Source organism: Gossypium arboreum, chromosome 5, assembly GCF_025698485.1.
Source record: "Gossypium arboreum isolate Shixiya-1 chromosome 5, ASM2569848v2, whole genome shotgun sequence".
NCBI lineage: Eukaryota > Viridiplantae > Streptophyta > Magnoliopsida > Malvales > Malvaceae > Gossypium > Gossypium arboreum.
The window spans coordinates 92,780,274-92,803,967 of record NC_069074.1 but is presented as its reverse complement, the minus strand read 5'-3'; the positions used below and the strand labels follow the sequence as shown (position 1 = coordinate 92,803,967).

The following is a 23,694-nucleotide window of genomic DNA, read 5'->3' as shown; positions in this document are numbered from 1 at the left end:
TTGGAGCATTAATTGAAGAAGTTAGTAGTAATAGTTTTTGTGTTGGGTTATTGTCTATGAATCACAAAGAATAGAACGGTTGATTGGAGAACCGGGTCAACCGGCTATTGTGTCACTCATGTTTGAAGCACAAAGTTTGGATCATCATTATTTCATCTTTTTATATTTATTCTATTCTTTTTAAAAAAATTACTAATTTCGATCCAAAAAATAATTTAAACTCGAAAATTCAACTTAATCAATTCCAATTCAAGTTCGATCCAACTCAATTTAATTATAGAAAATTAATATCCTAAATTCATTAAATTTAAACTCAAAATTGTTGCCTGAACCCAAAATAACTCGACATGAAAAACTCAATTAACAAACGTAAATATTTCGAACTCAGAATAGTTCAAATCCAAACCTAAAATTATTCAAATTGATTCAATCAACCTACCTCAACTGCATTTATGTTTATTTTGACCATTTTGAATTTTTTTTTTGGTACAATCAAAGTTAATGGGATGTTAAAATCAGTATTCAAACCTTAGATTTTGAGGTGCCAATCCCTCAAAATCTATAAATTTATAAGTTAGTCCATAATAAAATTATAATTTAGTCCTAAAAATAATAAAATTTTGATTTAATCCTTCTAAAAATTCTAAAAATATAACCTAATCCCGACGTTCAAAAAAATTCATTCTAACCTCACCCTTAAATACCAACATAAAATTTTAACCCCTGATTCCTTTGGGTTGATTGTACTTGCTTATAAAACAAGTTTTTGTTGTATTCAATTTCATCCCCACCTTTGATCTTCTTTAACTATATATATATAGCCAAAAACAAAGAAAAAAACAGAAAGTAAAGAGGTAATGAGAGAAGCAAAGGGACCCAACGTTTTAATGGGGGATACAAAATGTACAAAAGCTAAGCCCTCTGCAATCATTTGAATTGAGGGATCCAACGTTCCAAATTGGACCTTACCCTACTTTTTTATATTTTTATTTGCCTCTTCTTCATTTCAAATCAACCAAAAGCATACAATAAAATTAAATTAAAAATTCATTTCCCAACGTATACTTGAGATTGGGGCCAACAGTATACAATATTCTAAACAATTCAAAAAGTTGAAAAAGTACGGTGTTTTTAAATAAAGAGTATTTGACGATTAACATCAGATATCGGAGAAGAAAATCTAAATGCTCAAAACAGTTTCATGAAAAAATATTGAACTATAAAAGATAATGAGAATGAGAGCTTTCGATTAGTCATACATTGGCAATTTCAATAATTCAGTGACTTAAATGAAAACTTTTGACTATTTTGTAACTTTTTAAATAAAAGGTATTTGACAGTTCCATAAAAGAAACTTTTTGAAATTGAGTGACTAAAATGAAAAATTAATAATAATTAGAGACAATGAGTGTAATTTATCCTTAAATGAAATGAGTGATGGTGATTTTAATATTCTCAGGTGAATCTTCTCACATTTCTCACCTACTCTCAGTTATTCTTCACCAAAACCCTATGGATGTCCCTATATTGTTGACTAGAAATTTTAAAAATGTAAATAGTAGTGGTGAGATATCATGACCAAATTAAATTATGGGATACATTTTTGGTTCACAAAAATAAATATAATCCTTTGATCCAGAAAATTAAAGGGTCCAATATTTGTGATGTTTCTAAATCCAATACATATAGCTATGTTTGTTGAATGCACGTTGGCATCTGTATGGATTACTGTTTCATGCTTTGAAATCAATGGCAAACTTAATCATCACAAAACATTAATCAAGAAATGTAATCAACGGTGTTGATACATGCTTAAATAATCACAAAACATTAAACAAACACCATATATATATATATATATATATATATATATATTCAATCTTCTTTTTGTCGTCTTTAATAAAATGAAGACACCAACGTTTGAACTTTGAATTTGAGGAGTTCTTTTCTTTGTTCTCTCTGTTCTTTTCCACTCTCCCTCACATACATACATATATCAGTTGTCAGATATCTATATCTATATCTATATCTATATATAAAATATTATATATTGGATCGTTCAAAGTAATTAAACTAATTAGCTTCAACCCTTCAACTTGTGATTCTCTCCAAGATTTCTGGGTTTCTGCCATTGTTTCAGTACCTCCCAAAGGGTTAGTGTTCTTTCTTATGTGTCTTGTCTGAAACTGCTTGTTTTCTTTGAAGCATATATTATTAGCAGAACTTAAGAAAAATGGTTTCTTCCATTTTTTTTTCTTACCATCTTTTAAGTTGTTTACCAACATTGTTGTTTCTTTTTCTTTTTTTTTTTGTCCAGTGATCAAAATCTTTCACAAGAACTCTTCTTGGGGGAAAAAGTGACTGATAAAATGCCTCAGCTAATCAACTCTAATTCAATTTTCACTTCTCCTTCCAAGAATCTCAAAGGTTTAAAGGCTTTACTCTCTAACAATGTTGAGCCTTCAAACACTGATGATGTCTTCAATGAAAATGAATTAGCTCAAAGAAAAGCTGAAGAAGCAGGTATATTCTACATATACACACACATCCATCCATGCATTCCATCCATCCATATATAATATATATCTTTCTCTGAGAAAGTTGCTTCTGGTATTATCATTAGTATTATTACTTGTTGATACCATCATAGTGCTGATTTAGACCCACATCAATTGGATTTTTAGGTGTATATTTAATTTTTAAGTAGAAAAGGGGTTGCATGAAGGTATTGTCTTAAAGTTTTAGGTTCAATAGTGACATTCTAACATGTTTGAAGTTAGAATTTTTCAGTGGTTTTAACCCTTTCCTTATCCTTGAACTAGGATCTTGTTTTTAAAAATCTTTTGTAAAAAATAAAAGAAAACCCACTTCTGCATGTTACTTTAGTTTTGGTGTAGGGTATTGGGACATTCCAACTCATTATTATCAGTGTGTCTCTTTCTCTTTTTCATCTTTTTCTTTTCCTTATTTTTGGGGCTAAATAGATGATGAGCATCAATTAAGCAGTTAATAAAAATTATGATGGTAAAAACAAAAGGAACAAAGGGTAAATTGAGAAGTGCATGTGAAGTATTTGATGTTAATAATATGATATTTTACAGATGAAATGATAGATGAGTAGAGTTTAGTTTTTAAGATCTTGCCAATGAGGCCATGGCTCGGTTGGCAAAGGCGGAGGCTTTGGGTCTTGTGCATTTAGGTTCGAGATCCGTCATGTGCAATTATATGAGTGGGTCTCCAAGTCCCATCACGTGCAGTTTCCATATGCGAGTTCTAGTCTAGTTAGTCTAGTTTGTTGGCTTTAATCTGAACTGTACCAGTTCTTATTCTAGTTGTGTTGTAATAGTTTGGTTCTACTTTGTGATTTGTCAGACAATCCGAGTTGTAATAGTTTGATACTTATGGTTCTTCGGACATATATTTGTTTTGATACTTTGATTGTATTTGTAACACTTTCAAAAAAGTTTTTGAAATATGAGTCTTCATGATCCTCTAAATACATGGAAACAACTTGGAAAATTCTAAACATATCCATGTTCGGGCACATACTCTCGAGACCGAGTAACATAGGATCACATTGTTCTAATACTTTTAAGGCTATAACAAAGGAGCAATAGCTCAAAGTATTTTAATTGTTGTTCCAAATTGTGATTAGGGTTTAGGATCATATTGCTTGTGGGAGATTAATGAAATTTGGAGTCTAAAAACTTATGTTCTCTGGCTCTTCATTGTTTTTTTAGTATCCATACCTGATATTCCTATCTAACACATACATATGAGGATATGAGCTTTAAAGATCCTCCAAACACATAGAAAAAACTGACATACCCTTGTTAGACACATATCAGTATAGGATACTCAAACCTGAGACCCAGTAACAGAGGAAAAAAACTAACTGCATTAATCCTTTATGTCAATCAGCTTCAAGGAGGTACCAAGCAGCAGAATGGTTGAGACAGATGGACCAAGGTGCATCAGAAACCCTGCCCAAAGAACCCTCTGAAGAAGAATTTTGCCTTGCACTTCGAAATGGGCTCATCCTTTGCAATGTCCTTAACAAAGTCAATCCTGGAGCTGTTCTTAAGGTTCTCAAATGGAACGCTGTCACATTTCTTTCACAAACTTTATTATGTTCTATCATTGTTCGAAATAAAAAATTGAACTGCTTCTGATTATGAAACTTGTTTGTATACAGATAGTGGAAAATCCAATAATCCCAGACCAGTCAACAGAAGGAGCAGCACAATCTGCTATTCAGTATTTTGAAAACATGAGGAATTTCTTGGTAGCTGTGAAAGATATGCAGCTCTTGACCTTTGAAGCTTCTGATGTTGAAAAGGTTTGAAATTAGAACTTAGATATGTATTAAACTTATGTACTGCTTTCAGTCCTTCAGCCTTCGTAGCATACTTCTCTACCTGGTCTACTTTGCAATCCAAGTAGTTCAAGCTCCATCAATTATTTCTTTAAGAAGCATGTTTTTTCTGATTGATTCGAAATTTCCCGGCTTTCTGCATTGTTATCTTGATGGTTCTATTTGCTTCAAGTATGCTGTTTAATGAATATAGAAAACTTGAATCTTCAGGGTGGTTCAATGACTAAAGTTGTGGACTGCATTCTATGTCTGAAAGGATATTATGAATGGAAGCAAGCAGGAGGAATTGGAGTTTGGAGATATGGAGGAACTGTAAAGATTACGGCCTTCCCAAAAGGGTCACTACCTTCCTTGATTGGAAGTGAAAGTGCCGATGATTCTCTGGATGGGTCAGAATCATCGCAATATGAACAATTATTGGAGTTTCTCCATCTCTCTAATGAAGTCACAATTGAGGAGTCCAAAACTGCCAATGCTCTAGCTTTTCTTTTTGATCGCTTTGGTCTTTGGCTTCTACAAGCTTACCTTAGAGACAGCAATGGGATTGAAGAATTCCCCTTGAATGCAATGGTAGGTAAGATCCTTGCCAAATTATCGATCTGTCTAAACCGAGTCGGTTCTTTGTTTTATCATGTAGTCCGGTATGATTTATTGATCAAATTTGCAGTTAGTAGATACATTAATCAGTAAGATCGTGAAGGACTTCTCAACATTGCTTGTTTACCAAGGAACACAGGTAATACGAACTTAAACTGCCAGTATGCCACTGTCCCGATTAGTATTTATGCCTTGGAAAGCAAGTAACTATGCTTTTAGTTACAAGACAAATACCTTATTTTCATTCTCCCTGAGCTGAAATGATCTAATAGTTTCTTTTGTTGCTTCTTTTCCAGCTTGGGCTGTTTCTGAAGAAACTCTTGAAAGCTGACATGAATTCTCTATCGAAATCCAATTTTATAGAAGCCATCTCACTATATCTCGGTCAAAAGACTAGCCTGGCATCAAATGATGTCTCCAAGTTCTGCATCTGTGGTGGGAAACGAGACATTGTTCGCCATAGCGTTAGTCATTCTGCTGTTAATGCAGACCTTCTTGATCTTCAGCAGAGAGAAATACAGGTTAGAAACTTTTTTCCCTTAGTAACTGATCTGCTATCATTCATTAGCTCGTGAATACTTCTAAACATACCTTAGACAACTGACATCCTGTTGCCTTATGTTTTATATCATTTTAGGACATCAAGTTAGATTTTCAACAAACAAAGCTTGAAGTCAAACAGATTCATTCAAATTGGGAGGAAGAACTTAAGAGACTAGGTAAGAATCTTACAACCAAAGACATTACATATTCATTTTAACATGTTTTTGAATAAAATTATGAAACTGTATATTTTTCCTTTTTTAGTGCATCATATCAAGGGTCTCGAAGTGGCATCCTCTTCTTATCACAAGGTATTAGAAGAAAATCGTATGCTTTACAATCAAGTCCAAGACCTCAAAGGTTTGCATCGATGTTGGATACATGAGCTGAATCTATTCTTGTTATGAATGGTTATTGACTTAAATCCTTTTTATGATGTTCAAACAGGAACGATACGAGTTTACTGTCGAGTGAGGCCCTTTTTGCAAGGCCAAACAAACGGACAATCAACTGTGGATTACATAGGAGAAAATGGAAACATCATGATTGTCAATCCTTTAAAGCAGGGCAAAGATGCAAGAAAAGTATTCTCTTTTAACAAAGTGTTTGGACCAACCATCTCACAAGGTATTTTCCTATACAATATGGTTAAGTCTTTGTTATCCATCACGTCTTTCTTCTTACATTCATATCGTGATGGCATTATTCTCAGAACAAATATATGTCGACACTCAATCGCTGGTCAGATCTGTATTAGACGGCTTTAACGTTTGCATCTTTGCATACGGACAAACTGGCTCAGGAAAGACATATACAATGGTATATTCGTCAACCGTACTTGTGTATCCAACTGCACACAGTCTTCTTTCCTTTCATCTAGCTTTAATTGCAATTCATTTTCTTTGTTCTTTGTAGAGTGGACCGGATTTGACTACCGAGCAAACGTGGGGTGTAAACTACCGTGCTCTAAATGACCTGTTTCAAATATCCAAGGAGAGAGCAGATTTTGTTAAATATGAAGTTGGTGTGCAAATGATTGAAATATACAATGAACAAGTGAGAGATTTATTAGTCATGGATGGCTCGAATAGAAGATATCCTTTCACATTTACTTCTTGTTTATATAGTTGAACTGTATAACTTTATTGAATCTGGCACACGGTTCACCTTAACAACCCATACATTGGATATTCGGAACAATTCTCAGTTGAATGGCCTAAATGTGCCTGATGCAAGTTGGGTTCCAGTTTCAAGTACTCAAGATGTTCTTGAACTGATGAGAACAGGTCAAAAGAATCGTGCTGTAGGTGCTACGGCTTTAAACGAGCGAAGTAGCCGTTCTCACAGTGTTTTGACTATTCATGTGTATGGTAAAGAGTTGGTTTCTGGATCTATTCTCAAAGGTTGCCTGCATTTGGTGGATTTGGCTGGGAGCGAGAGAGTGGATAAGTCTGAGGCAGTAGGTGACAGATTGAAGGAAGCTCAACACATAAATAAATCACTCTCGGCACTAGGAGATGTCATCTCAGCACTTGCACAAAAGAGTGCACATATTCCTTACAGAAATAGCAAGCTTACTCAAGTATTACAATATTCTTTAGGTATATATATACACACATATATATACATATGTTTCAATTTATGTTCTTTAGTTGTTCATATCTTCTTTTTGTGTGATAGGTGGTCAAGCTAAAACATTAATGTTTGTACACATAAGTCCTGAAGTCAATTCCATTGGAGAGACAGTAAGCACACTGAAGTTTGCTGAGAGGGTTGCTTCCATAGAACTCGGGGCAGCTAAATCGAACAAGGAAACCAGTGAAATCCGAGAACTTAAAGAAGAGGCAAGTTATTAAAATTTTTAAGTGCCATTGTTATATATAGTTTGGATGCAAAATTGTCTTATACCTTATTTAATTGTTATAGATATCAAATCTTAAACTTGCATTGGAAAAGAAAGAAGCAGAAGTAGAACAACTGAAAGGTGGAAATGCTCGAAGCGCGACTGAATCTCAACGAGCAAGAGCGGTTTCACCTTTCCATATTCCAAGACGTAAGCCTGAATCATCTCCGAGACGTGGTGATGATAATAGAATCACAGAGGTAACTGAAGAAATATTGGACATTCAAAGTTCGACTGGAGTTTGTTGAATAATGAAACTGTTTACATCTATTTTATGGCTATATTGGATCCTTTTCAGGCTAGAAGCTGTTCTTTGGGTAAGCAAAGGAGGTCAAGATTTCCATCCGTGTTTGCAGACAAGGAGACGTTTCCTAAGATGCCTATTCTAGCTGAAGAGAGATTACCGAGTGTAGTAAATGCAAGGTCACCGTCTCCTCCTGTTCGGAGGTCCTTATCCACTGATAGAGGAGCCTTAATTAGAAGCAGGATCAAGGCTGACACAGTTGAAAATCAACCAGTCTCAAAAGTACCATTTCCGGCTAGAGTACCGGTTAACAAATCCTTAGCCAGTACAACCGTGACCCCATCAGCAGATAGCAACTCCTCCAGGGTTCATGTAAGTTCTCAAGAGATTTCCAAACAAGATAGCATCTCTGATAAACTTAGCATGAAGAAACTGCATCAGGAACACGAAGAAGAGCAGTTTAGGCAAGCCCTTAATGTTAGACAAGGTGGAATTAGGAAAAGCAAGGCTGAGAGCAAAGCTAAAATGAAGCACCAACTGCCTACAAGACTTCATAAAACCGATGCAGCAGTCACATTGCTTTCTGAAATAGATACAGGTGAGAAAATAGAGGAGCCTCGAAAAAGCGACTTCTCCGAGACAGAAAATGAGAATACACTCATTGGCTCTCTTACATCCAGCGCGTTGAAGACGAAGAGGTTTCGACAGAACATCACCAGGAATTCACAGAATGTTGAACCAAGGTGTACTTTCAATGCGTTCTTTTACCAATTTCCATTTGTAAGTTATGATATACCATCAATTTAGTCATAACGTACATTGTATTACCATGTGCAGGGGCTCAGTGCAAGCAGTAGAACCTTTTTTGGGAGAGAAAAACCGACAAGCAAAGGATGGAAGTAAAACTTTGATGCCTGAATTTCGAAGGAGCCGGTCATCACCTCGTGGGAAATTTTTGGTTTTGCCTTGATGATACTACAGTATATAGGGGAATTAAATTCTTGGACTTCGATATATTTTTAAAGGTTTTGTACAGTAAGTACTGAGGTTGGTGTTTCCAAATTCCAGGTTGCATTTGCTGATCAAGATATGTCATTGAAGCTGATTATATGTACACTTAAAAACATACATATCTATATATGATTTGTTTTACTTGAGAGAAGGTCTATATTTCATTAAATATAATCAAGGATACCTTCAAACACAAGTTATATGAATAAAATGTTAACCGGACTCGGTTATGAGTGAATAATTGCATCCATATGTTTTTCAAACCAAATACCAGATAACTTATTTTTCATCCATTGTTTTTTTGCAGACAATCTTGTACACTACTGTTTTTAAGTATTGCCTAAATTTAGACATTGATTTAGATGGCTTTTAAAAAACTTGTTCAAAGGTCTATAAATAGTAATGGTAGAGAAAAACCAGAAAATTTTCTGTTTAAGATTGATAAACATTGACAACCTCAGTTTAGATGTAAAATTTGCAAAGTTAAACTTCCATTGTTACTAACTCCGAAACCATTAGCATGGAACCATTTCTTCAACTCATATATCTGCAAATTTTCATTCCACTAATACGTACCGGTTTCAATATATTATCTACTAGTATATGGTCAGTTTCAGGCTTTCAGCTTTCTCAGAATAGCTTATTTTAGATGCAAATCTTACATTCATGCAACATTTGAGGCTAATGTCTCATCCACTTCATGCAGAAAAGAAAGTAGATTTGGATCATATCGGATATAGCCAGAGCATTTGGTAACAGCTGCAAGTTTGAAACACTATTGTCCCAAGGGCCTCAACAATGTTAAAAAATCTCGAGGGAGCTGCATTACCTAATATTCCAAGGCCACCGCCATCAACGGGGAAACAGAAGGAGAATCAGGTAACAACGGATAATGCTGCACAATGTTCAGTCACCTCTATCTACGGTGCCAATATTGGGGACTTGTACCGCAAAGTAACGGCTAAATGGTGCAAAAGCCCAGTTAGCCATTCGTTTACTATAAGTGTAGAAAGTCCTTGTGATGATCAAAGCCATAATACCTGCAAGATTGATTTAAATGGATGGCAATTTTGGGGAAAAAAAGGTCTGAAAAACATCGAAATAGATGGCGAAAGGGTCGATATTTACTGGGATTTTCGAGAAACGAAGTTCAATGCTAGCCCCGAGCCTTGCTCAGACTATTATGTAGCAATGGTGTGTGATGAAAAAGTGGTATTAGTTATAGGTGACATGACAAAAGATGCTTTAAAAAGAACCAAGAAAAAACTTTCCTTGATAGACCCTACCTTGTTGTGCAAGCAAGAGCATATTTGTGGGAAAAGACTCTTTTGTTCCAAGACCAAACTAGGTGAAGGGATACAAGAACACGACATTATAATCGAGAACTGTCTATCCGATCCCGATGATCCCGAAATGTGGGTTACCATAGACGGTACCACCATTATTCGAGTTATGAACCTTCATTGGAGGTTCAGAGGAAATGAAATAGTCACAGTTAACAAAACATCCATACAAGTTTTCTGGGATGTACATGACTGGTTATATAATAAATCCAGTTCAAGCCATGGATTATTTATTTTCATACCAGGTGAACCAGGTTCGAATTCTATCATAAACAGTGATGATGATTGCAACATAAATGTTCCAAAGTTTTGTTATGTTTTATATGCTTGGAAAACTGAGTAGGCATCATTCTCTTTCACGGTGGAAACTATAAACATTTGTTTTGATTTGGTCTAGTTTGGTAATTGTATGTTACATCTATGTTGTCCGGATTTGTAGGTGAACTCAATATAAACCTAAAGAGTGTACCTTTAAGTTTTATATGTATATATATTTAGAAGATCATATCTCGATTATGTCTAAAAATATGTTGAACATAAAATCACTGATAATTTAAATAAAATAAAAATCCAAAGTGACACAAATTTTCAATGATTATTTTATCTTATCTATAATTTTTGTTAATGAATTGGGTCAAAACTTAGATATTGTTTGTTCTTTAATTTAAAACAACTTGATTATTCATTCTATTATTTAAATATAATTTTTTATATTTTATAATTAAATTTAAATAAATTAAATAGTGAGTAAAATAAAATTTAAAGACGTTAATATATCATATCAAAAATTCTAATTGCACCAAAATTAGTTTAGAATTAAATCCTTCCATTTTTTAGGTAGACAACCCGGCCCGACCCATAAACAAGTTTACTTGTAATACGAACTCAATCAATAATATTATCAATATATATAACAGAATAACAAAATTAAAATATAAATATTATATTAAAATAAAGTTTTGATTTAAAAATAAAAAATTTATAAAAATATTTTCATAAATTTTTTAATAGAATTGATGTGGGGTTGATTTTGGACGTATCATACGAATGCTGGGTTTATTTTCCACTCAAACAAAGACTAAAGCAGGCCTTTTTTGAAAAGAGCAAGGGTCAAATTTGATGTGCTGATTGACACTTTTTCCAGAAGCAAACCAATATAGGAAAAATTAGTTTTTAATATCTAATTTCTTGTTATTTATTGATCCCATTAGCCTTCGAGTCTTCCACCAGTAAGTCCAGAGAAAGAGAGAACAAAAATGGAGAAACAACAGAAATCCGGTCATTTGGTGCTTGTTATGTCACCCTTCCAAGGCCACTTAACTCCCATGCTCCAGCTGGCTACTATCTTGCACTCAAAGGGCTTCTCAATTACTATAGTTCACCCTGAATTGAACTCTCTTAACCCTTCAAACCACCCCGAATTCACCTTCGTACCCATACCAGATAAGATCAAGGAATCTCAACTCTCAGATGAAGACCTTGCAGATAAGCTCAAAAAATCTCTAGTGTCAACTGTAGATGCTGCAGGTTCCGTGCAGAGTCTCAACAAAAACTGTGCAGCACCATTAAAAAAATGCCTCGAAAACATTTTGCACTCTCATCACCATATTGCTGCAGTCATCTATGATACACTCATGTTTTGTGCTCAAACTATAGTCAACGATCTGGGGCTACCCGGGATAACTTTGCGTACAGGTTCGGCTACAACATTGCTATTATTTCCGGTACTTCCTCAACTTGGTGAGAAAGGTATACATACCACTTTAATATTTGGTTGCAACAAGTTGTATACATGATGATCATACGTAATTTTGGTCTGGGTTAAATTTGTGTTGCAGAATTAATGTCTGGAATTGAATCACCAGAGCTTCAAGCTCTGCAGCTTCAACGCTTACGAGCATTAATAGTACAGAATCCGACTCAAGCGATCATGGAGGTGAGAGCTGCATTCACAAATGCGATGAAGTTCTCATCAGCTATAATTGTGAACTCAATGGAATTTTTGGAACTAGAAGCACTGTCAAAGGTAAGACAATACTTTCCTACTCCAATTTTCATTGTAGGACCATTACACAAATTAGCTCCAGCCATTTGCGGCTCATTATTGACTGAAGATGATAAATGCATCTCTTGGCTTAATAAACAAGCCCCCAAATCTGTCATCTATGTGAGCTTTGGTAGCATTGCCAACATTGATAAGCAAGAACTAATTGAGACAGCTTGGGGATTATCCAACAGTAAACAACCCTTCCTGTGGGTGGTTAGACCTGGTATGGTTTGTGGCTCAGAATGGATTGAATCTTTGCCAAATGGGTTTGAGGAGAGTGTGGGAGAAAGAGGTTGCATTGTGAAATGGGCACCTCAAAAGGAAGTGTTGGCTCATGGTGCAGTGGGTGGATTTTGGAGCCACTGTGGGTGGAATTCAACCATTGAGAGCATTTGTGAAGGGGTACCAATGCTATGCAGACCTTTCTTTGGCGACCAACTCTTGAACACAAGTTACATATGTAATGTTTGGAAAATAGGCCTGGAATTGCAGAATCTAGAAAGAGGGAATATAGAAAGAACAATAAAAAGACTAATGGTGGATATGGAAGGAAAGGATATCAGAAAGAGAGCTATGGATTTGAAGAAGAAAGCTGCTCTTTGTCTTATGGAAGACGGTTCTACAAGTTCTTTCAATGGGTTAATAAAGCAGATAACAGTTTCAGAGACATGAAATTAAACATCCTTGTTGTTCTATTTTCAGTTTATTGTATGGCACTGTGATCTCTATATCTTACAAATAACATGCTATCTAGAAAAAGCATAAACATTTGTAGCATCAATATAGTGTTTTACTACAAATATATATCACTATAAGTCCTCTGTTTTTGTTCAGGTTAGAGAAGGGATCGTATCAAACTATGATTTCATATTTTTTCTATAAATTTGTTATTCTACTATTTGAAAGTGATAGGGATGACGTATAATCATAATTTTATACAATACATTCTCGTTCAGATTAAGGGTAATAGTCAATAATAAATGAATAAAACAAATACTAATAATAAATTATCTCTTTAAAACATGATTGAACGAAACTGGTAGCAATAGACAAATTATCAAAATTGAAAACTGGACTTCAAGGACCCAATTACAAACATCCAAAACAATGAATGACTTTACTTGCAATTACTTCACAAACAAATACCCAATGAATTTCCCACGAGAATTGGCAGGTTAGATTTATATTGCTTTGATGGTTAGTATCAAAATAAAAGAAGAAAGTTGTTGGCTTTTGGTCTAAAGATTATTGATGTTTAAAATTGTTTCATAATAGAAAATGAATTGTAAAACAAAAGGAAATAAGAGCTTTCGATTATTGCTGACGATAGGAATAAAAAAGGCAATACAACAATAATTTTAATAGTCGAGTGAATAATTTAGAGACTATTTTATAACTTTTTAAAGTTTTATAACCAAATCATAAATTTACCAATAATAGGCGTAGTTGATAAAAATGGGCGCGTTTAAATTACCAGTCAGTTCGCTGTCGTTCGGACACAAACTTCAGGTTAGGTATTTTAAAGTTTTAACAGAACTAAAATCTCTGAACTTGAAATTGAAGATTCTCAAAATGTCGATTTTTGCGGGTAATTTTAGCTTCAAAATCTCATCCACACTTCAGTTTCGAGTTTTCTCCTTTCCCTGGTAAGCTCTCTCACTCCAAATTTTGGTTTTTTTTTTTTATTTTTCTATTCTCTGTTTGTTTCGTAGGAAAATGAAAGTGAGTGAAGGAAAATTGGTACTTTGATTCACCTGTTTCACGTTTGATCAATCCGAACCCTAAGTTGACCTAATCCAATTTGATCATTAAACGTCAGTGTAATCCGAAGTCGCCTGAACCCGAAATAATCCCAACCGTGATGACCCAACCCAAAAACTCGAATAACTTAAACTGACTCAAACTGAAATGATCCGAAAATATTAAAACTCGATTTGGCCCAATCTAGATTGACCCGACTTGCCTAGTTCTAAAGCTTTGACTTTTCAGGGTGAATGGCAACAAGGCAATCTTTTGTTTGAAAGAGAAGGAATATAGTTCATCAGTTCCAGTAAGGTATATACCAAAGAAATCTTTGGAAACTGAAGAGCCCGAAACTTCTTCACATTCAAAGGGTTTGAGTAAGAATGAATCTCGTAAAAGCGCTGCTTCGAATGTATTTGGTAGAAAGTTTACAAACAATGAAGACAGTGTTATTGATAAAAAGTCACAAACACAAAGCGGAATGTTCAAGAAAATTGCATTACATGATGATGTTCAACAAGGTATGAATGATAGTGAACATGTTGTAGTGTCTAATCCTAGTGGATTGCTATTGGGAATTGATGGTTTATGAGACTCTTGTTTGTGAACACTGATAAAATTGTTGATTTTGAACTCACAGCATTACGGATGTAATGGTCTTTTTGGATTGTATTTATGTCCATGTATAGAAGTTTATACTGGTAATATAGTTTACAAGTTTTGTGCATGAGAATTGATGGTTTACGAGATTGGTGTATGCAAACATCGCTAGAATTGTGGGTTTCAAACTCACAGCATTGTGGATGGAATGGTTTCCCGAGTCGTATTTATGTCAGTTTATATAAGTTTACATTGGTAATAAAGTTTGCACTTCTTGATGGCTTACTTTGACTCGTGCGTGCGAACATCAATAAAATTATTGTTTCTGGCTTTGTGGATGTAATGATTTTTCTTTTTCTTCTCGAATTGTTTTTATGTCCATTTGTAGAAGCTCAGACGGTAATATATGTTAGTTTGGGCTAGTGATGGCCTTTAAGATGGAAACACAAACACATTACCAAGTTTAGTCTTCTTAGTATTTTTAGATTCATACGGCTTAAATTGTTATTACACATTGATTTGGGAAAATTAAATTGCTCCTATTTGTAGGTGATGAAATAATGGTGAAACCTGTAGAGGTGGTTGAGGAGGTGCCTCAAGGACAAAACATGAACAGAAAGAATTCGTTACAAGTTTGCAAGAGAATGTCAGATGCTGAGAAGTCGGCAATTGAATTACTTGCAGCAAGGTTAACACGCTATTTCTTGGATATGAAATTCACTAATTATTTCACTATGTAGCGCTAAAAGTATAATGGAGGCCCTTCTACTAAAGGTCATATTGCATTTTGCTCCCTCTATTAAAAAAAATGGGCAAATTAGTCCTTGTACGTTAGATCAAAGAGCAAACCGATCCTTTTATTAAAACTTTCATCTATTTTTACTGTTGAAAACTGGTCCTTGTACGTCAGCATAAGGTATACGTGGTGTGCCATGTGTAATTGTCTGGTTATTCCATCAGTCAGGTCAGTTTTTAACAATAAAAATAGATGAAAATAATGACCAGTTGCTCTTTGATTTAATGTACAGGAATTAATTTGCTATTTTTTTTAGTAAAGGGGGTAAAATATAATCCAACTCCTAATATAAGGGCCTCCATGGTACTTTTACCCTATGTAGTGTATTCATTTTCACTAGTTCTTCACTGAATGCAATCTTCATTTTCTGCAGAGCATTTACCGCAGTTGAACTGAGAAAGAAACTGCTTGGCAAGAGATTTGATCTGGATATTGTCGAGACATTGATTACTGATTTACAAAATAGGTGTGTGGATTATAAGGAAAGATATCGTATTGACTTTTTCGAGGGTGTCGTATTTGGTTCTATATGTAATTTATTCAGTTAACTTTTTCTACATTATATTCCTTTTGATTTTATCGCATGTTAAACAACTAATTCGACTATTTTGGCCTATTGTAGAGGGTTGATCAATGATAGTTTGTATGCGGAAGCATTTTCTCGATCTAGATGGTCTTCATCAACCTGGGGACCAAGGAGAATCAAGCAAGTAAGCACTCCTCTTTCGAATTAAAATTTTGGAGTAACTTCTTTTGTTTCGTAATTATGTTAAAACCATATTGACAAATAAGGCTTTGTTTGGTTGCTAGTACTAAGTTTCTCAGAAAGTTGGTTTTGATCCCTCTACTATACTAAAATTTGGGATTTAGTCCTGGTACTAAATTTATTTGGCATAATTTGGGCTAACTAATAATATTACAAAAGTAAGAGTACAAAATTATGCAAAATTAAAGTATAAGGGACAAGATCTTAAATTTTAATATAGTAGAGAGACCAAAACTATAATTTGACCATTTTAGTCCTATATGTACAATGAACTTGCTGTTTTTATAATTGATCATAATATTTAGCCTCTAGGTTTCATTTGGGTTAAAGTACCTAGGAGGTCCTTATATTATAGGGATTGGATCAAATTAGTCCTATTATTAAATGGATCAATTTAGTCCCTATACTATTAAAAAGAATCAAATAAGTCCAAATAGTAGCACAGTTAACATTTACTGTATAAAAAAATGTCTTGAAAGTTATTTGTTTCAGTCGCAGTTCAATTCCAAACAAAAGATTTCATTTACAGAACCACAAAAACTTTAAAAAGATAGTTACTCTATTAAACAGTAAATGATATCTTTTAAACAATAAAATATTAACTCTATTCCAATTTGATCTTAGTTGATTCTTTTTAGTATTACAGGGACTAAATTGATCCACTTAATAGTAGAGGGACTAATTTGATTAGGCCCCTAGAATACAAGGACCTCTCAGGTACATTCACTGTTTTATTTGTAATAAAAGAAACGGAAATAACTAAGGTAAAGAAGTAAAATGACTTGTTGATTTCTCGCATTTTTTTGTTTTCAAGCAAAAATTTTGAATTCTCATGAAAATGTTGAATCAGGCATTGTTCAAGAAGGGTATAAGTGAAGCTGATGCAGAAAATGCGTTAAAACTAGTTTTCGAGGGCCGGGATAGTGACTCAAATGATGATCAGGAATCCCGACTTGGCTTTTCAAAGCTTTCAATGGATCACCTATTAATTCAGGCCTCGAAGCAATGGCTTCGAGGTCGAGATGTTCCCAAAGAGACACGGAAGTCAAGGATTGTTCGGTGGCTTCAGTATCGCGGTTTCAACTGGGGTGTTATTGGTTCTGTTTTAAAGAAGTTGGAATCTCAGTATCCTTCCTAAAGGCACCAAAAGCTACTCAGTTATGGTTCAGCACCCAGGTTTTGACTTTAGATTTTGATACCCGTTGTTTGAATTTTGAAATGTATCTCAGGGAAAATATAGATAGGATCACTTCTTTGAAATGCCAACCCTGATAAACAGCTCATCTTAACTCCTAACATAAACCTTACCATAGTGCCCCATAGACTCTAATCCGGATGTGATTACCTATATTGCTCCGAGTACTCGTGTCTGACACCCATGTCTTGTAAAAAAAAAAAAAAAATCCATGCTTGAATACTCGTATTTGATGCTCACACCCATTTCCAATTAACATAGGCCATTTCTAACCTGTTGATACCATCTCGAGTCTTGACATTGATTAGATTGACCATTTTTTTTTTACAGCCGTGTCGTTAGCTTATAGATGAATTCTTGATTAAAAAGCTTGTAAGAATTTGAGCAATTAGTGGATGTGTTTCATCTGTCTGTTTGTTGTTTTTTGAAATCTTGAGACAAAAACATCAAAATATTGAGACAATGACAGTAGCCGTTGCTAGTGGAGCTGCATTATCTTTAACATCTGTGGATCATAATTCTTTTGCAGGTTGGAGCATTATATCATTATGGGACACTTATTTTGTTTTTCTATGTATATTCGATGTATAATTATCTTGCCACTTATGTTCGACTTTATATCCGACATTTATGTTTGACGTTTTTATTCGGGTATGAGATATGATATAACCCGTATTCGATTCTTATATCCGAGTTTGAAGTTTGTTAGTAGCATGTGCTGTGCAGATTAGGACATACAGAGTGTTCCAAACTTAGGTTAGGCTTTTGCATTGCTGAAAGTAATGTCATTTTCAGACAGCACATGGACATGTGATGTAGGGAAGATGGGACCACGTGAGTTGAGCTAGGTTTGGAGACACAGAATCTCATTCTTGTAATAAAATTCTAATTGCTTAAATCCAACACTAACAATCGAATTCAAATTAAACCAAATAGGTTTTTGGTTTTACTGTTGGTTACATATGCTAATATTCTACATAAGGTGAAAGCTAAGTACTTAATTATTACAATCTACAAACATAGCTGCAACTCGAAAACCCCATCTTCAAAATTGGAGCGAATCATCGGAGAAAGTAAACGAGCAGTTCGATGATCCATCTGCAACCACTATTTTGGATGGTGGTGATTGTGTTAAGGCTCCCTTTGAAACGTCAGTTTCAAACCTTAATGCTTCAAGATGACGGATTTCTTTGAGCATTGCAACGACATCTTTCATTATCGGTCGATCTTCAGGTCGGGTGCTAACACAAAGGAACGATACAGCTAATGTCTGCAACGTTTCATGCATGGCAGGATCAGTCCTTCCTTTGAGCTTTGGGTCTAGGATTTCACTCGGGTCTCCCTTGCTAGCCAAATGATCTCGAACCCATTGAACCAAGTGTGCACCACCTGGTAAAGTTGGGTCAAGTGGGTGCCTTCCGGTTAACACCTCTAATAGAACGACACCAAAACTATAGACATCACTTTTTTCTGTAATACGTCGCATTGTTGCATGTTCTGAAAGGTAACCATTGTATATAAAAAAAAAATTAAAGCTTAATCGAAAAGATCGAAAAAATTGAAAAAAAAATTTAAACAAATACCTGGAGCCATATATCCATATGAACCAGCTAAATGTGGCCTCGGACTTGATTTTGAAACTTTATCATTATCGTCACCATTGTTATTCAAAACTCTAGCTAACCCAAAGTCAGCCAAGTAAGGCTCATAGCAAGGACCTAATAAGACATTCATGGCTTTAACGTCACCATGCAAGATTGAAGGCACACAATCATGGTGCAAATACGCGAGGGCATGTGCTATGCCTAGCACGATGTCAAAACGTGCCTCCCAATCAGCTCCTCCCTTACCGCCACTGTGAATGAGCGAACTCAAGCTTCCGTTCGGCAGATAATTGTAAAACAGTAGCTTCAAATTCGTGTTCGAACCCCAACCGAGAAGCCTTACAATGTTCCTATGCCTGATCGAGCCTAGAGTCTCGATTTCAGAAGTGAAGGCCCCATACTCTTCTGATGACCACATTTTCTTAACTGCCAACGTTTCGCCATTCGGAATCGTTACCCTGTATACAACCCCGGAGCTCCCAGTGCCGATCACGTTAGATGATGTCAAGTTGTGGACTATGTCATCGATCGAGAAGTCGAGTTTCTGATACAGAGTCACTTCCCAAGTATAATCTTCCATAAGGCCATTGTTGAAAAATCGAGCACGGATTAACGCGAAGATAGCAAGTAGTACTAGGATCACACTGGCACTTATGAGGATCGACATCACTAGCTTCACTGCTGGTCCAACATGCCTCGAATGTTCAAGATCAGAAGAAGATACAACACCATTGGAGATATATAGGCCTTTGTTTGATTCAAGGTCACTTAATGGGAGTTTCCGGAAAAAAGATGAATTCGGCAACTCACCTGAGAAGTCATTGAAGGAGACATTAAGTGAAACAAGGTTTTGAAGACTTGTAAGAACATCTAACTTGCCAGAGAACTTGTTATGGGACAAGTCAAGTATTGCTAGCTTTGTAAGACCAGAGAACTCGGATGGGATTTTGCCCGAAAACCGATTCCAACTAAGGTTCAGAGAGATTTCGAGTGCCGGAATCTGGCCTAGCTCCTTTGGGAGTTCACCAAAGAAACCATTGTCACCCAGGTTTACCAACTGGAGCTTACTGCAAGATGATATCTCGGCCGGAATTTGACCCGCAAGTCGATTCTTTCCCAAGTTAAGCTTAGTCAATTCACTCAAGGACCCAATACTATGACTCAGTTGACCTGTAAGACTGTTGTCTGAAATGTCAACATACTGGAGGCTTGTAGGAAGAGTATCTGGCAAGGAACCTGCAAGTTCATTCGAATGGAGGTCAAGAAACTCGAGGTTTCGACATCCAGATATCGACAGAGGAATCCCTCCAACGAACCGATTCTCGCTTAAATCAACAAAGTTCAAGCCCTTCAGGTTTCCAATCTCTGATGGAATGGTCCCTGCAAGTCTATTACCGTTTAACCTCAACCTATACAAATTGGTACAGTTTCCAATTTCCGGTGGAATAAAACCAGATAAATCGTTGGCCAGCAGCAGTAACTTGGTGAAGTTTTTCAACCCAAAAATGTCTTTTGGGATTGAACCTGATAGACTATTATAAGACAAATCAAGAGCTTGAAGATCTTTGCATTGAGAAAGACTATCAGGAACATTACCGGTCAACTTATTTTGCCAAGCAAAGAATATAGACAAACTCTTTAGCTTGCCAATATTGACCGGAATCTCGCCGGATAATGCATTATTATCTATCTCGAGATTAATCAACTCCGAACAGTTCAAGATTTCCAAAGGAATTGTACCTGATAACTGGTTAACACTCAATTGAAGCTCTTGAAGCTTAAATAGTTTCCCAATGCTTCTTGGTATGCTACCTGTAAGTAGATTCTCAGATAAATCGACCACCGTCAGCTCCGAACAGGTACCGAGCTCATCCGGGATGGTACCAACTAAGCTGTTCTGCCATAATAGTAAACTCTGAAGCTTGTTAAGCTGACCAATGCCCCTTGGGATTGAACCAGATATAGAATTCTGATACAAGTAAAGATTTTGGAGCTCACTACAATTACTAATCTCTTCAGGGATTGAACCCGATAATAAAGATGTATAAATAGCTATAGTTTGGACCCTTTTCAACATCCCAATTGATGAAGGAAGGTTGCCTGTAATGCTGGTTTCAGCTAGGCCTAACATCAGTAAGCTGGTGCAGTTCCCAATCTCTAATGGCAATTCACCATTAAGATCCTTATTCCCACCACCTCTAAACACTTGAAGCATTTTCAATTCACCAATACTCTTTGGTATTTCACCATTGAGTTGATTATCATAAAGCGTTAAATAAACAAGACCACTAAGATTACCCATCATTGATGGGATTTTACCTCCAAGATAGTTACTGTCCAAAGCCAAGGTCTTCAATTTCTTCAGCTTACAAATTTCCGTTGGGATTTCACCAGTGAGAAAATTCCCACTAAGATCAATAAGGTTGAGTTCATTATAATCACCAAACTCTTTAGGAATCACACCACTGAGATTGTTTGATGAAAGTATGAGGGTCTTCAAGGATTTCAAAGATTGGAAATTTGAAGGCAATGAGCCTTGTAACTCCATTGATTTCAAGCTTATCTCCACAACATCTCCATTGGAATTGCAATGAACACCAAACCAGTTGCATGGTGTAGTGTCTGATGAATCCCATGATTTTAATGCAGGTTTGGTGGCGTTTAAGCTGTTCTTCCATGTTAACAAAGCTTGGCCTTGTTCATCAATGGAGTAACAATGGTGGTGGAAGAAAAGGAAGGTAATTGAAATAAGAAAAAAGAGAGTGTTTAGAGTTGAAGGCATTGCTTTGAGAAGGAAACAAGTGATCTGTTTTGGGATTGTTGAGGGTGGAACACCATGCTTTTGTGTAAAAGAATTTTTTGTTTATAGAACCAAAAAGCTGAAGATTTTGAAATCCCCAAGTGCTCTTCTCTTTTTCCATCATTATTCTAATAGCTGTACTTCTTTAAATTAATATATTATCTTATCCAATTTTTTTATTGAAATATTCGTAAATTGAGTTTTAGTTCGGTTGTTATTATCGTAATTAAGCTATTGGTAAACTACAGTCAAACTCATAAACTATAAGTTTATGTTTTGGTTACTCAACTTCAAAAAATTACAAAATAGTTACTAAATTATTCAAAAGTTTTCATTTAATTTATTGAATTATTCAAAAAAATTTATTTAAGTCACTAGGTAGTTAATTTTTTTTCTAAAGTTTAGCTAGTAAGCTCAAGTAAAAACTCGATAGTTAGTACAGTGAATCAGTACCTATCAACGAGTGAAAGAACATACCTTAAGTTTATCTGACGGTCAATGTTGAAGATTGAAAAAGAAAGTTGTTTAGATTTTAGTTCAAGTTTCATATCGTTTAAATTTATTTCATAAAAAAAAAATTGAACTGTAAAAGAGAATAATAAGGAAAGCTTTTGATTGGTGTTGGCAATGTGAACAGAAGAGGCCACGTAGTAGCGATTTTGATAACCCAATAACTTAAATGAAAACTTTTGAATAATTCAATAACTATTTTATAACTTTTTTTAAAAAAATATTATTCAAATCAATTATCAATTATTTTTATTTTTCTCCACCCTCAAAAAGATAGTAAAATCTTAACCTAGAACTTAATAACTAGAACTTAACCTAGTTAACCCAAACTTGAACATAAAAAGTCTACAAACCCGATTTATTTAACTCGAATCTATATTTAAGATGACTCATGCAAGTAATCAAAATAATCCAAACCCGAAAAACTCAAGTCTCAAACTTGAACGATGCAAACACTAAACTCCCATAAAATGACTCGAAAATTTTAAAAACCGAATTTTAAGAAATAGATAAAAATAAGGATGGAATGTCTTAAGCTTGAAATAAGGAGCAATAATGTGTTGTGTAATTAGCAAATATCCAAACATAAAAGTGGTCCATCAAACTTTTATGTGGTTACAATTCAGTTCCCAACCACGTGTTTTTGTTTCCAAGTAGAATGATTTATTATGAAGCTTTAAAGTACAGTTTTTCTTTTTTCTTTTTTCAGACAACTTTCTCTTTTTTGTGTTTTTGAATGTGTTTTATGTATAAAAAAAAAGTAAATTACGTTGAAGGTGACTAAATTATAAGTTTATCTTTACGTTGAAGGTGACTAAATTATAAGTTTATCTTTTGATAATTCAACTTCAAAAATTATAAAATAATCAGTGAATTATTCGAATATTTTTATTTAAGTTATTGGACCATTATGTTTTTTTTTTTTAAAGTTTAGTTGACGTGATTCAAGTAAGGCTTCGATGATTAATATGGTGAAACAGTTGCCATTGACGAGTAAAAGAATCGGTTTCTTTAGGAGAAGTCTTTGAAGTGTTGTCCTTGAGAACACTGATCCGATTCCTCAAAAATAGAAGGTATAATTGCCCCGCAAGAGGATTTTGTCTCCCCTATACGGAGAGTCATGTACGTTTCACAAGTAGGAGTGTCTCAACCGACCACCCGCCAAGAGGCAATGTGAGAGTCTCACCTTGATGGGATTCAAACCCCTAACCTTTATTAAATAGGTCAATTGTTGGTGTATATAGTACCACTTTGACTAAAATACCTTCCATTGTTAAAGAACCGGGTTGGTGTCCTCGAGGACGACATTTAGAAAACTTCTCCCGGAGGAATCGATTCCTCCTCAACAAACATATATTTCAAATCCAAGCTGATTTGATGGCCAATGTTGAAGATTGAAGAAGAAAATCGTTCATATTTTAATTCGTAAATCGATGAAGTTCAAAGTCCTTTTATAAAAAAAAATTGTAAAAGAGAACGGAAAGTTTACTTTTTCAATTGGTGTCGAAAGTGAGAACAAATAAGGTCATACATAGACCATTTTAAAAGCTCGATAAGTTAAATAAAACTTTCAAATAATATAACAAACATTTTATAACTTTTTAAACTTAAATGACT

At 35.0% G+C, this 23,694-nt stretch overlaps 5 protein-coding genes across 7 annotated transcripts; 4 read left to right on the top strand and 1 right to left on the bottom strand.

Annotated features, from left to right (window-relative positions):
- Window positions 1–1,895: 1,895 nt before the first annotated feature.
- Window positions 1,896–8,824, top strand: LOC108487376 (kinesin-like protein KIN-14F). Its single transcript, XM_053028944.1, is given in 17 exon segments — window positions 1,896–2,153; window positions 2,318–2,523; window positions 3,922–4,085; window positions 4,196–4,339; window positions 4,586–4,945; window positions 5,043–5,111; window positions 5,269–5,493; window positions 5,610–5,691; window positions 5,780–5,875; window positions 5,963–6,142; window positions 6,228–6,334; window positions 6,431–6,615; window positions 6,617–7,116; window positions 7,196–7,359; window positions 7,442–7,618; window positions 7,717–8,405; window positions 8,500–8,824. Coding segments are annotated over 16 exon segments (3,429 nt in total). The 5' UTR covers window positions 1,896–2,153; window positions 2,318–2,369; the 3' UTR covers window positions 8,633–8,824.
- A 224-nt stretch (window positions 8,825–9,048) lies between these two features.
- LOC108487946 (uncharacterized) lies at window positions 9,049–10,509 on the top strand. The gene is made up of 2 exons (XM_017792279.2): window positions 9,049–9,279; window positions 9,380–10,509. The coding sequence occupies exon 2, from the start codon at window positions 9,472–9,474 to the stop codon at window positions 10,357–10,359; it is 888 nt and encodes a 295-aa protein (XP_017647768.1). The 5' UTR covers window positions 9,049–9,279; window positions 9,380–9,471; the 3' UTR covers window positions 10,360–10,509.
- A 631-nt stretch (window positions 10,510–11,140) lies between these two features.
- Window positions 11,141–12,946, top strand: LOC108487290 (UDP-glucose iridoid glucosyltransferase-like). Its single transcript, XM_017791592.2, has 2 exons — window positions 11,141–11,765; window positions 11,855–12,946. Exons 1-2 carry the CDS (start codon window positions 11,273–11,275, stop codon window positions 12,733–12,735), a joined length of 1,374 nt encoding a protein of 457 aa, XP_017647081.1. The 5' UTR covers window positions 11,141–11,272; the 3' UTR covers window positions 12,736–12,946.
- A 552-nt stretch (window positions 12,947–13,498) lies between these two features.
- LOC108489331 (uncharacterized) lies at window positions 13,499–18,456 on the top strand. 3 transcript variants are annotated; one of them, XM_053028221.1, is made up of 7 exons: window positions 13,499–13,709; window positions 14,053–14,327; window positions 14,956–15,094; window positions 15,576–15,668; window positions 15,825–15,912; window positions 16,819–17,125; window positions 17,693–18,456. In XM_053028221.1, the coding sequence occupies exons 1-6, from the start codon at window positions 13,519–13,521 to the stop codon at window positions 17,104–17,106; spliced, it is 1,074 nt and encodes a 357-aa protein (XP_052884181.1). In that variant the 5' UTR covers window positions 13,499–13,518; the 3' UTR covers window positions 17,107–17,125; window positions 17,693–18,456. The 3 variants fall into 3 exon arrangements, with proteins under 3 accessions (XP_052884181.1, XP_017649281.2, XP_017649280.2); XM_017793792.2 differs by having other exon boundaries at window positions 16,819–17,144; XM_017793791.2 differs by having other exon boundaries at window positions 16,819–17,849.
- Window positions 18,033–21,704, bottom strand: LOC108489330 (LRR receptor-like serine/threonine-protein kinase RGI3). Its single transcript, XM_017793790.2, has 2 exons — window positions 18,747–21,704; window positions 18,033–18,660 (listed from the first exon to the last, which is right to left on the bottom strand). The coding sequence occupies exons 1-2, from the start codon at window positions 21,547–21,549 to the stop codon at window positions 18,209–18,211; spliced, it is 3,255 nt and encodes a 1,084-aa protein (XP_017649279.1). The 5' UTR covers window positions 21,550–21,704; the 3' UTR covers window positions 18,033–18,208.
- Between the last annotated feature and the right edge of the window lie 1,990 nt (window positions 21,705–23,694).

What these genes read in the sequence shown, in the direction of transcription:
- LOC108487946 (XM_017792279.2), top strand. Translation starts at nt 9,472, where the DNA reads ATGTTAAAAAATCTCGAGGGAGCTGCATTACCTAATATTCCAAGGCCA.
- LOC108487290 (XM_017791592.2), top strand. Translation starts at nt 11,273, where the DNA reads ATGGAGAAACAACAGAAATCCGGTCATTTGGTGCTTGTTATGTCACCC. An exon ending in TCCTCAACTTGGTGAGAAAG is followed by an intron (nt 11,766 to 11,854) that starts GTATACATACCA and finishes TTTGTGTTGCAG; the next exon opens with AATTAATGTCTGGAATTGAA.
- LOC108489331 (XM_053028221.1), top strand. Translation starts at nt 13,519, where the DNA reads ATGGGCGCGTTTAAATTACCAGTCAGTTCGCTGTCGTTCGGACACAAA. An exon ending in ATTGAATTACTTGCAGCAAG is followed by an intron (nt 15,095 to 15,575) that starts GTTAACACGCTA and finishes CATTTTCTGCAG; the next exon opens with AGCATTTACCGCAGTTGAAC. An exon ending in GACCAAGGAGAATCAAGCAA is followed by an intron (nt 15,913 to 16,818) that starts GTAAGCACTCCT and finishes ATGTTGAATCAG; the next exon opens with GCATTGTTCAAGAAGGGTAT.
- LOC108489330 (XM_017793790.2), bottom strand. Translation starts at nt 21,549, where the DNA reads ATGCCTTCAACTCTAAACACTCTCTTTTTTCTTATTTCAATTACCTTC. An exon ending in ATATGGATATATGGCTCCAG is followed by an intron (nt 18,661 to 18,746) that starts GTATTTGTTTAA and finishes GTTACCTTTCAG; the next exon opens with AACATGCAACAATGCGACGT.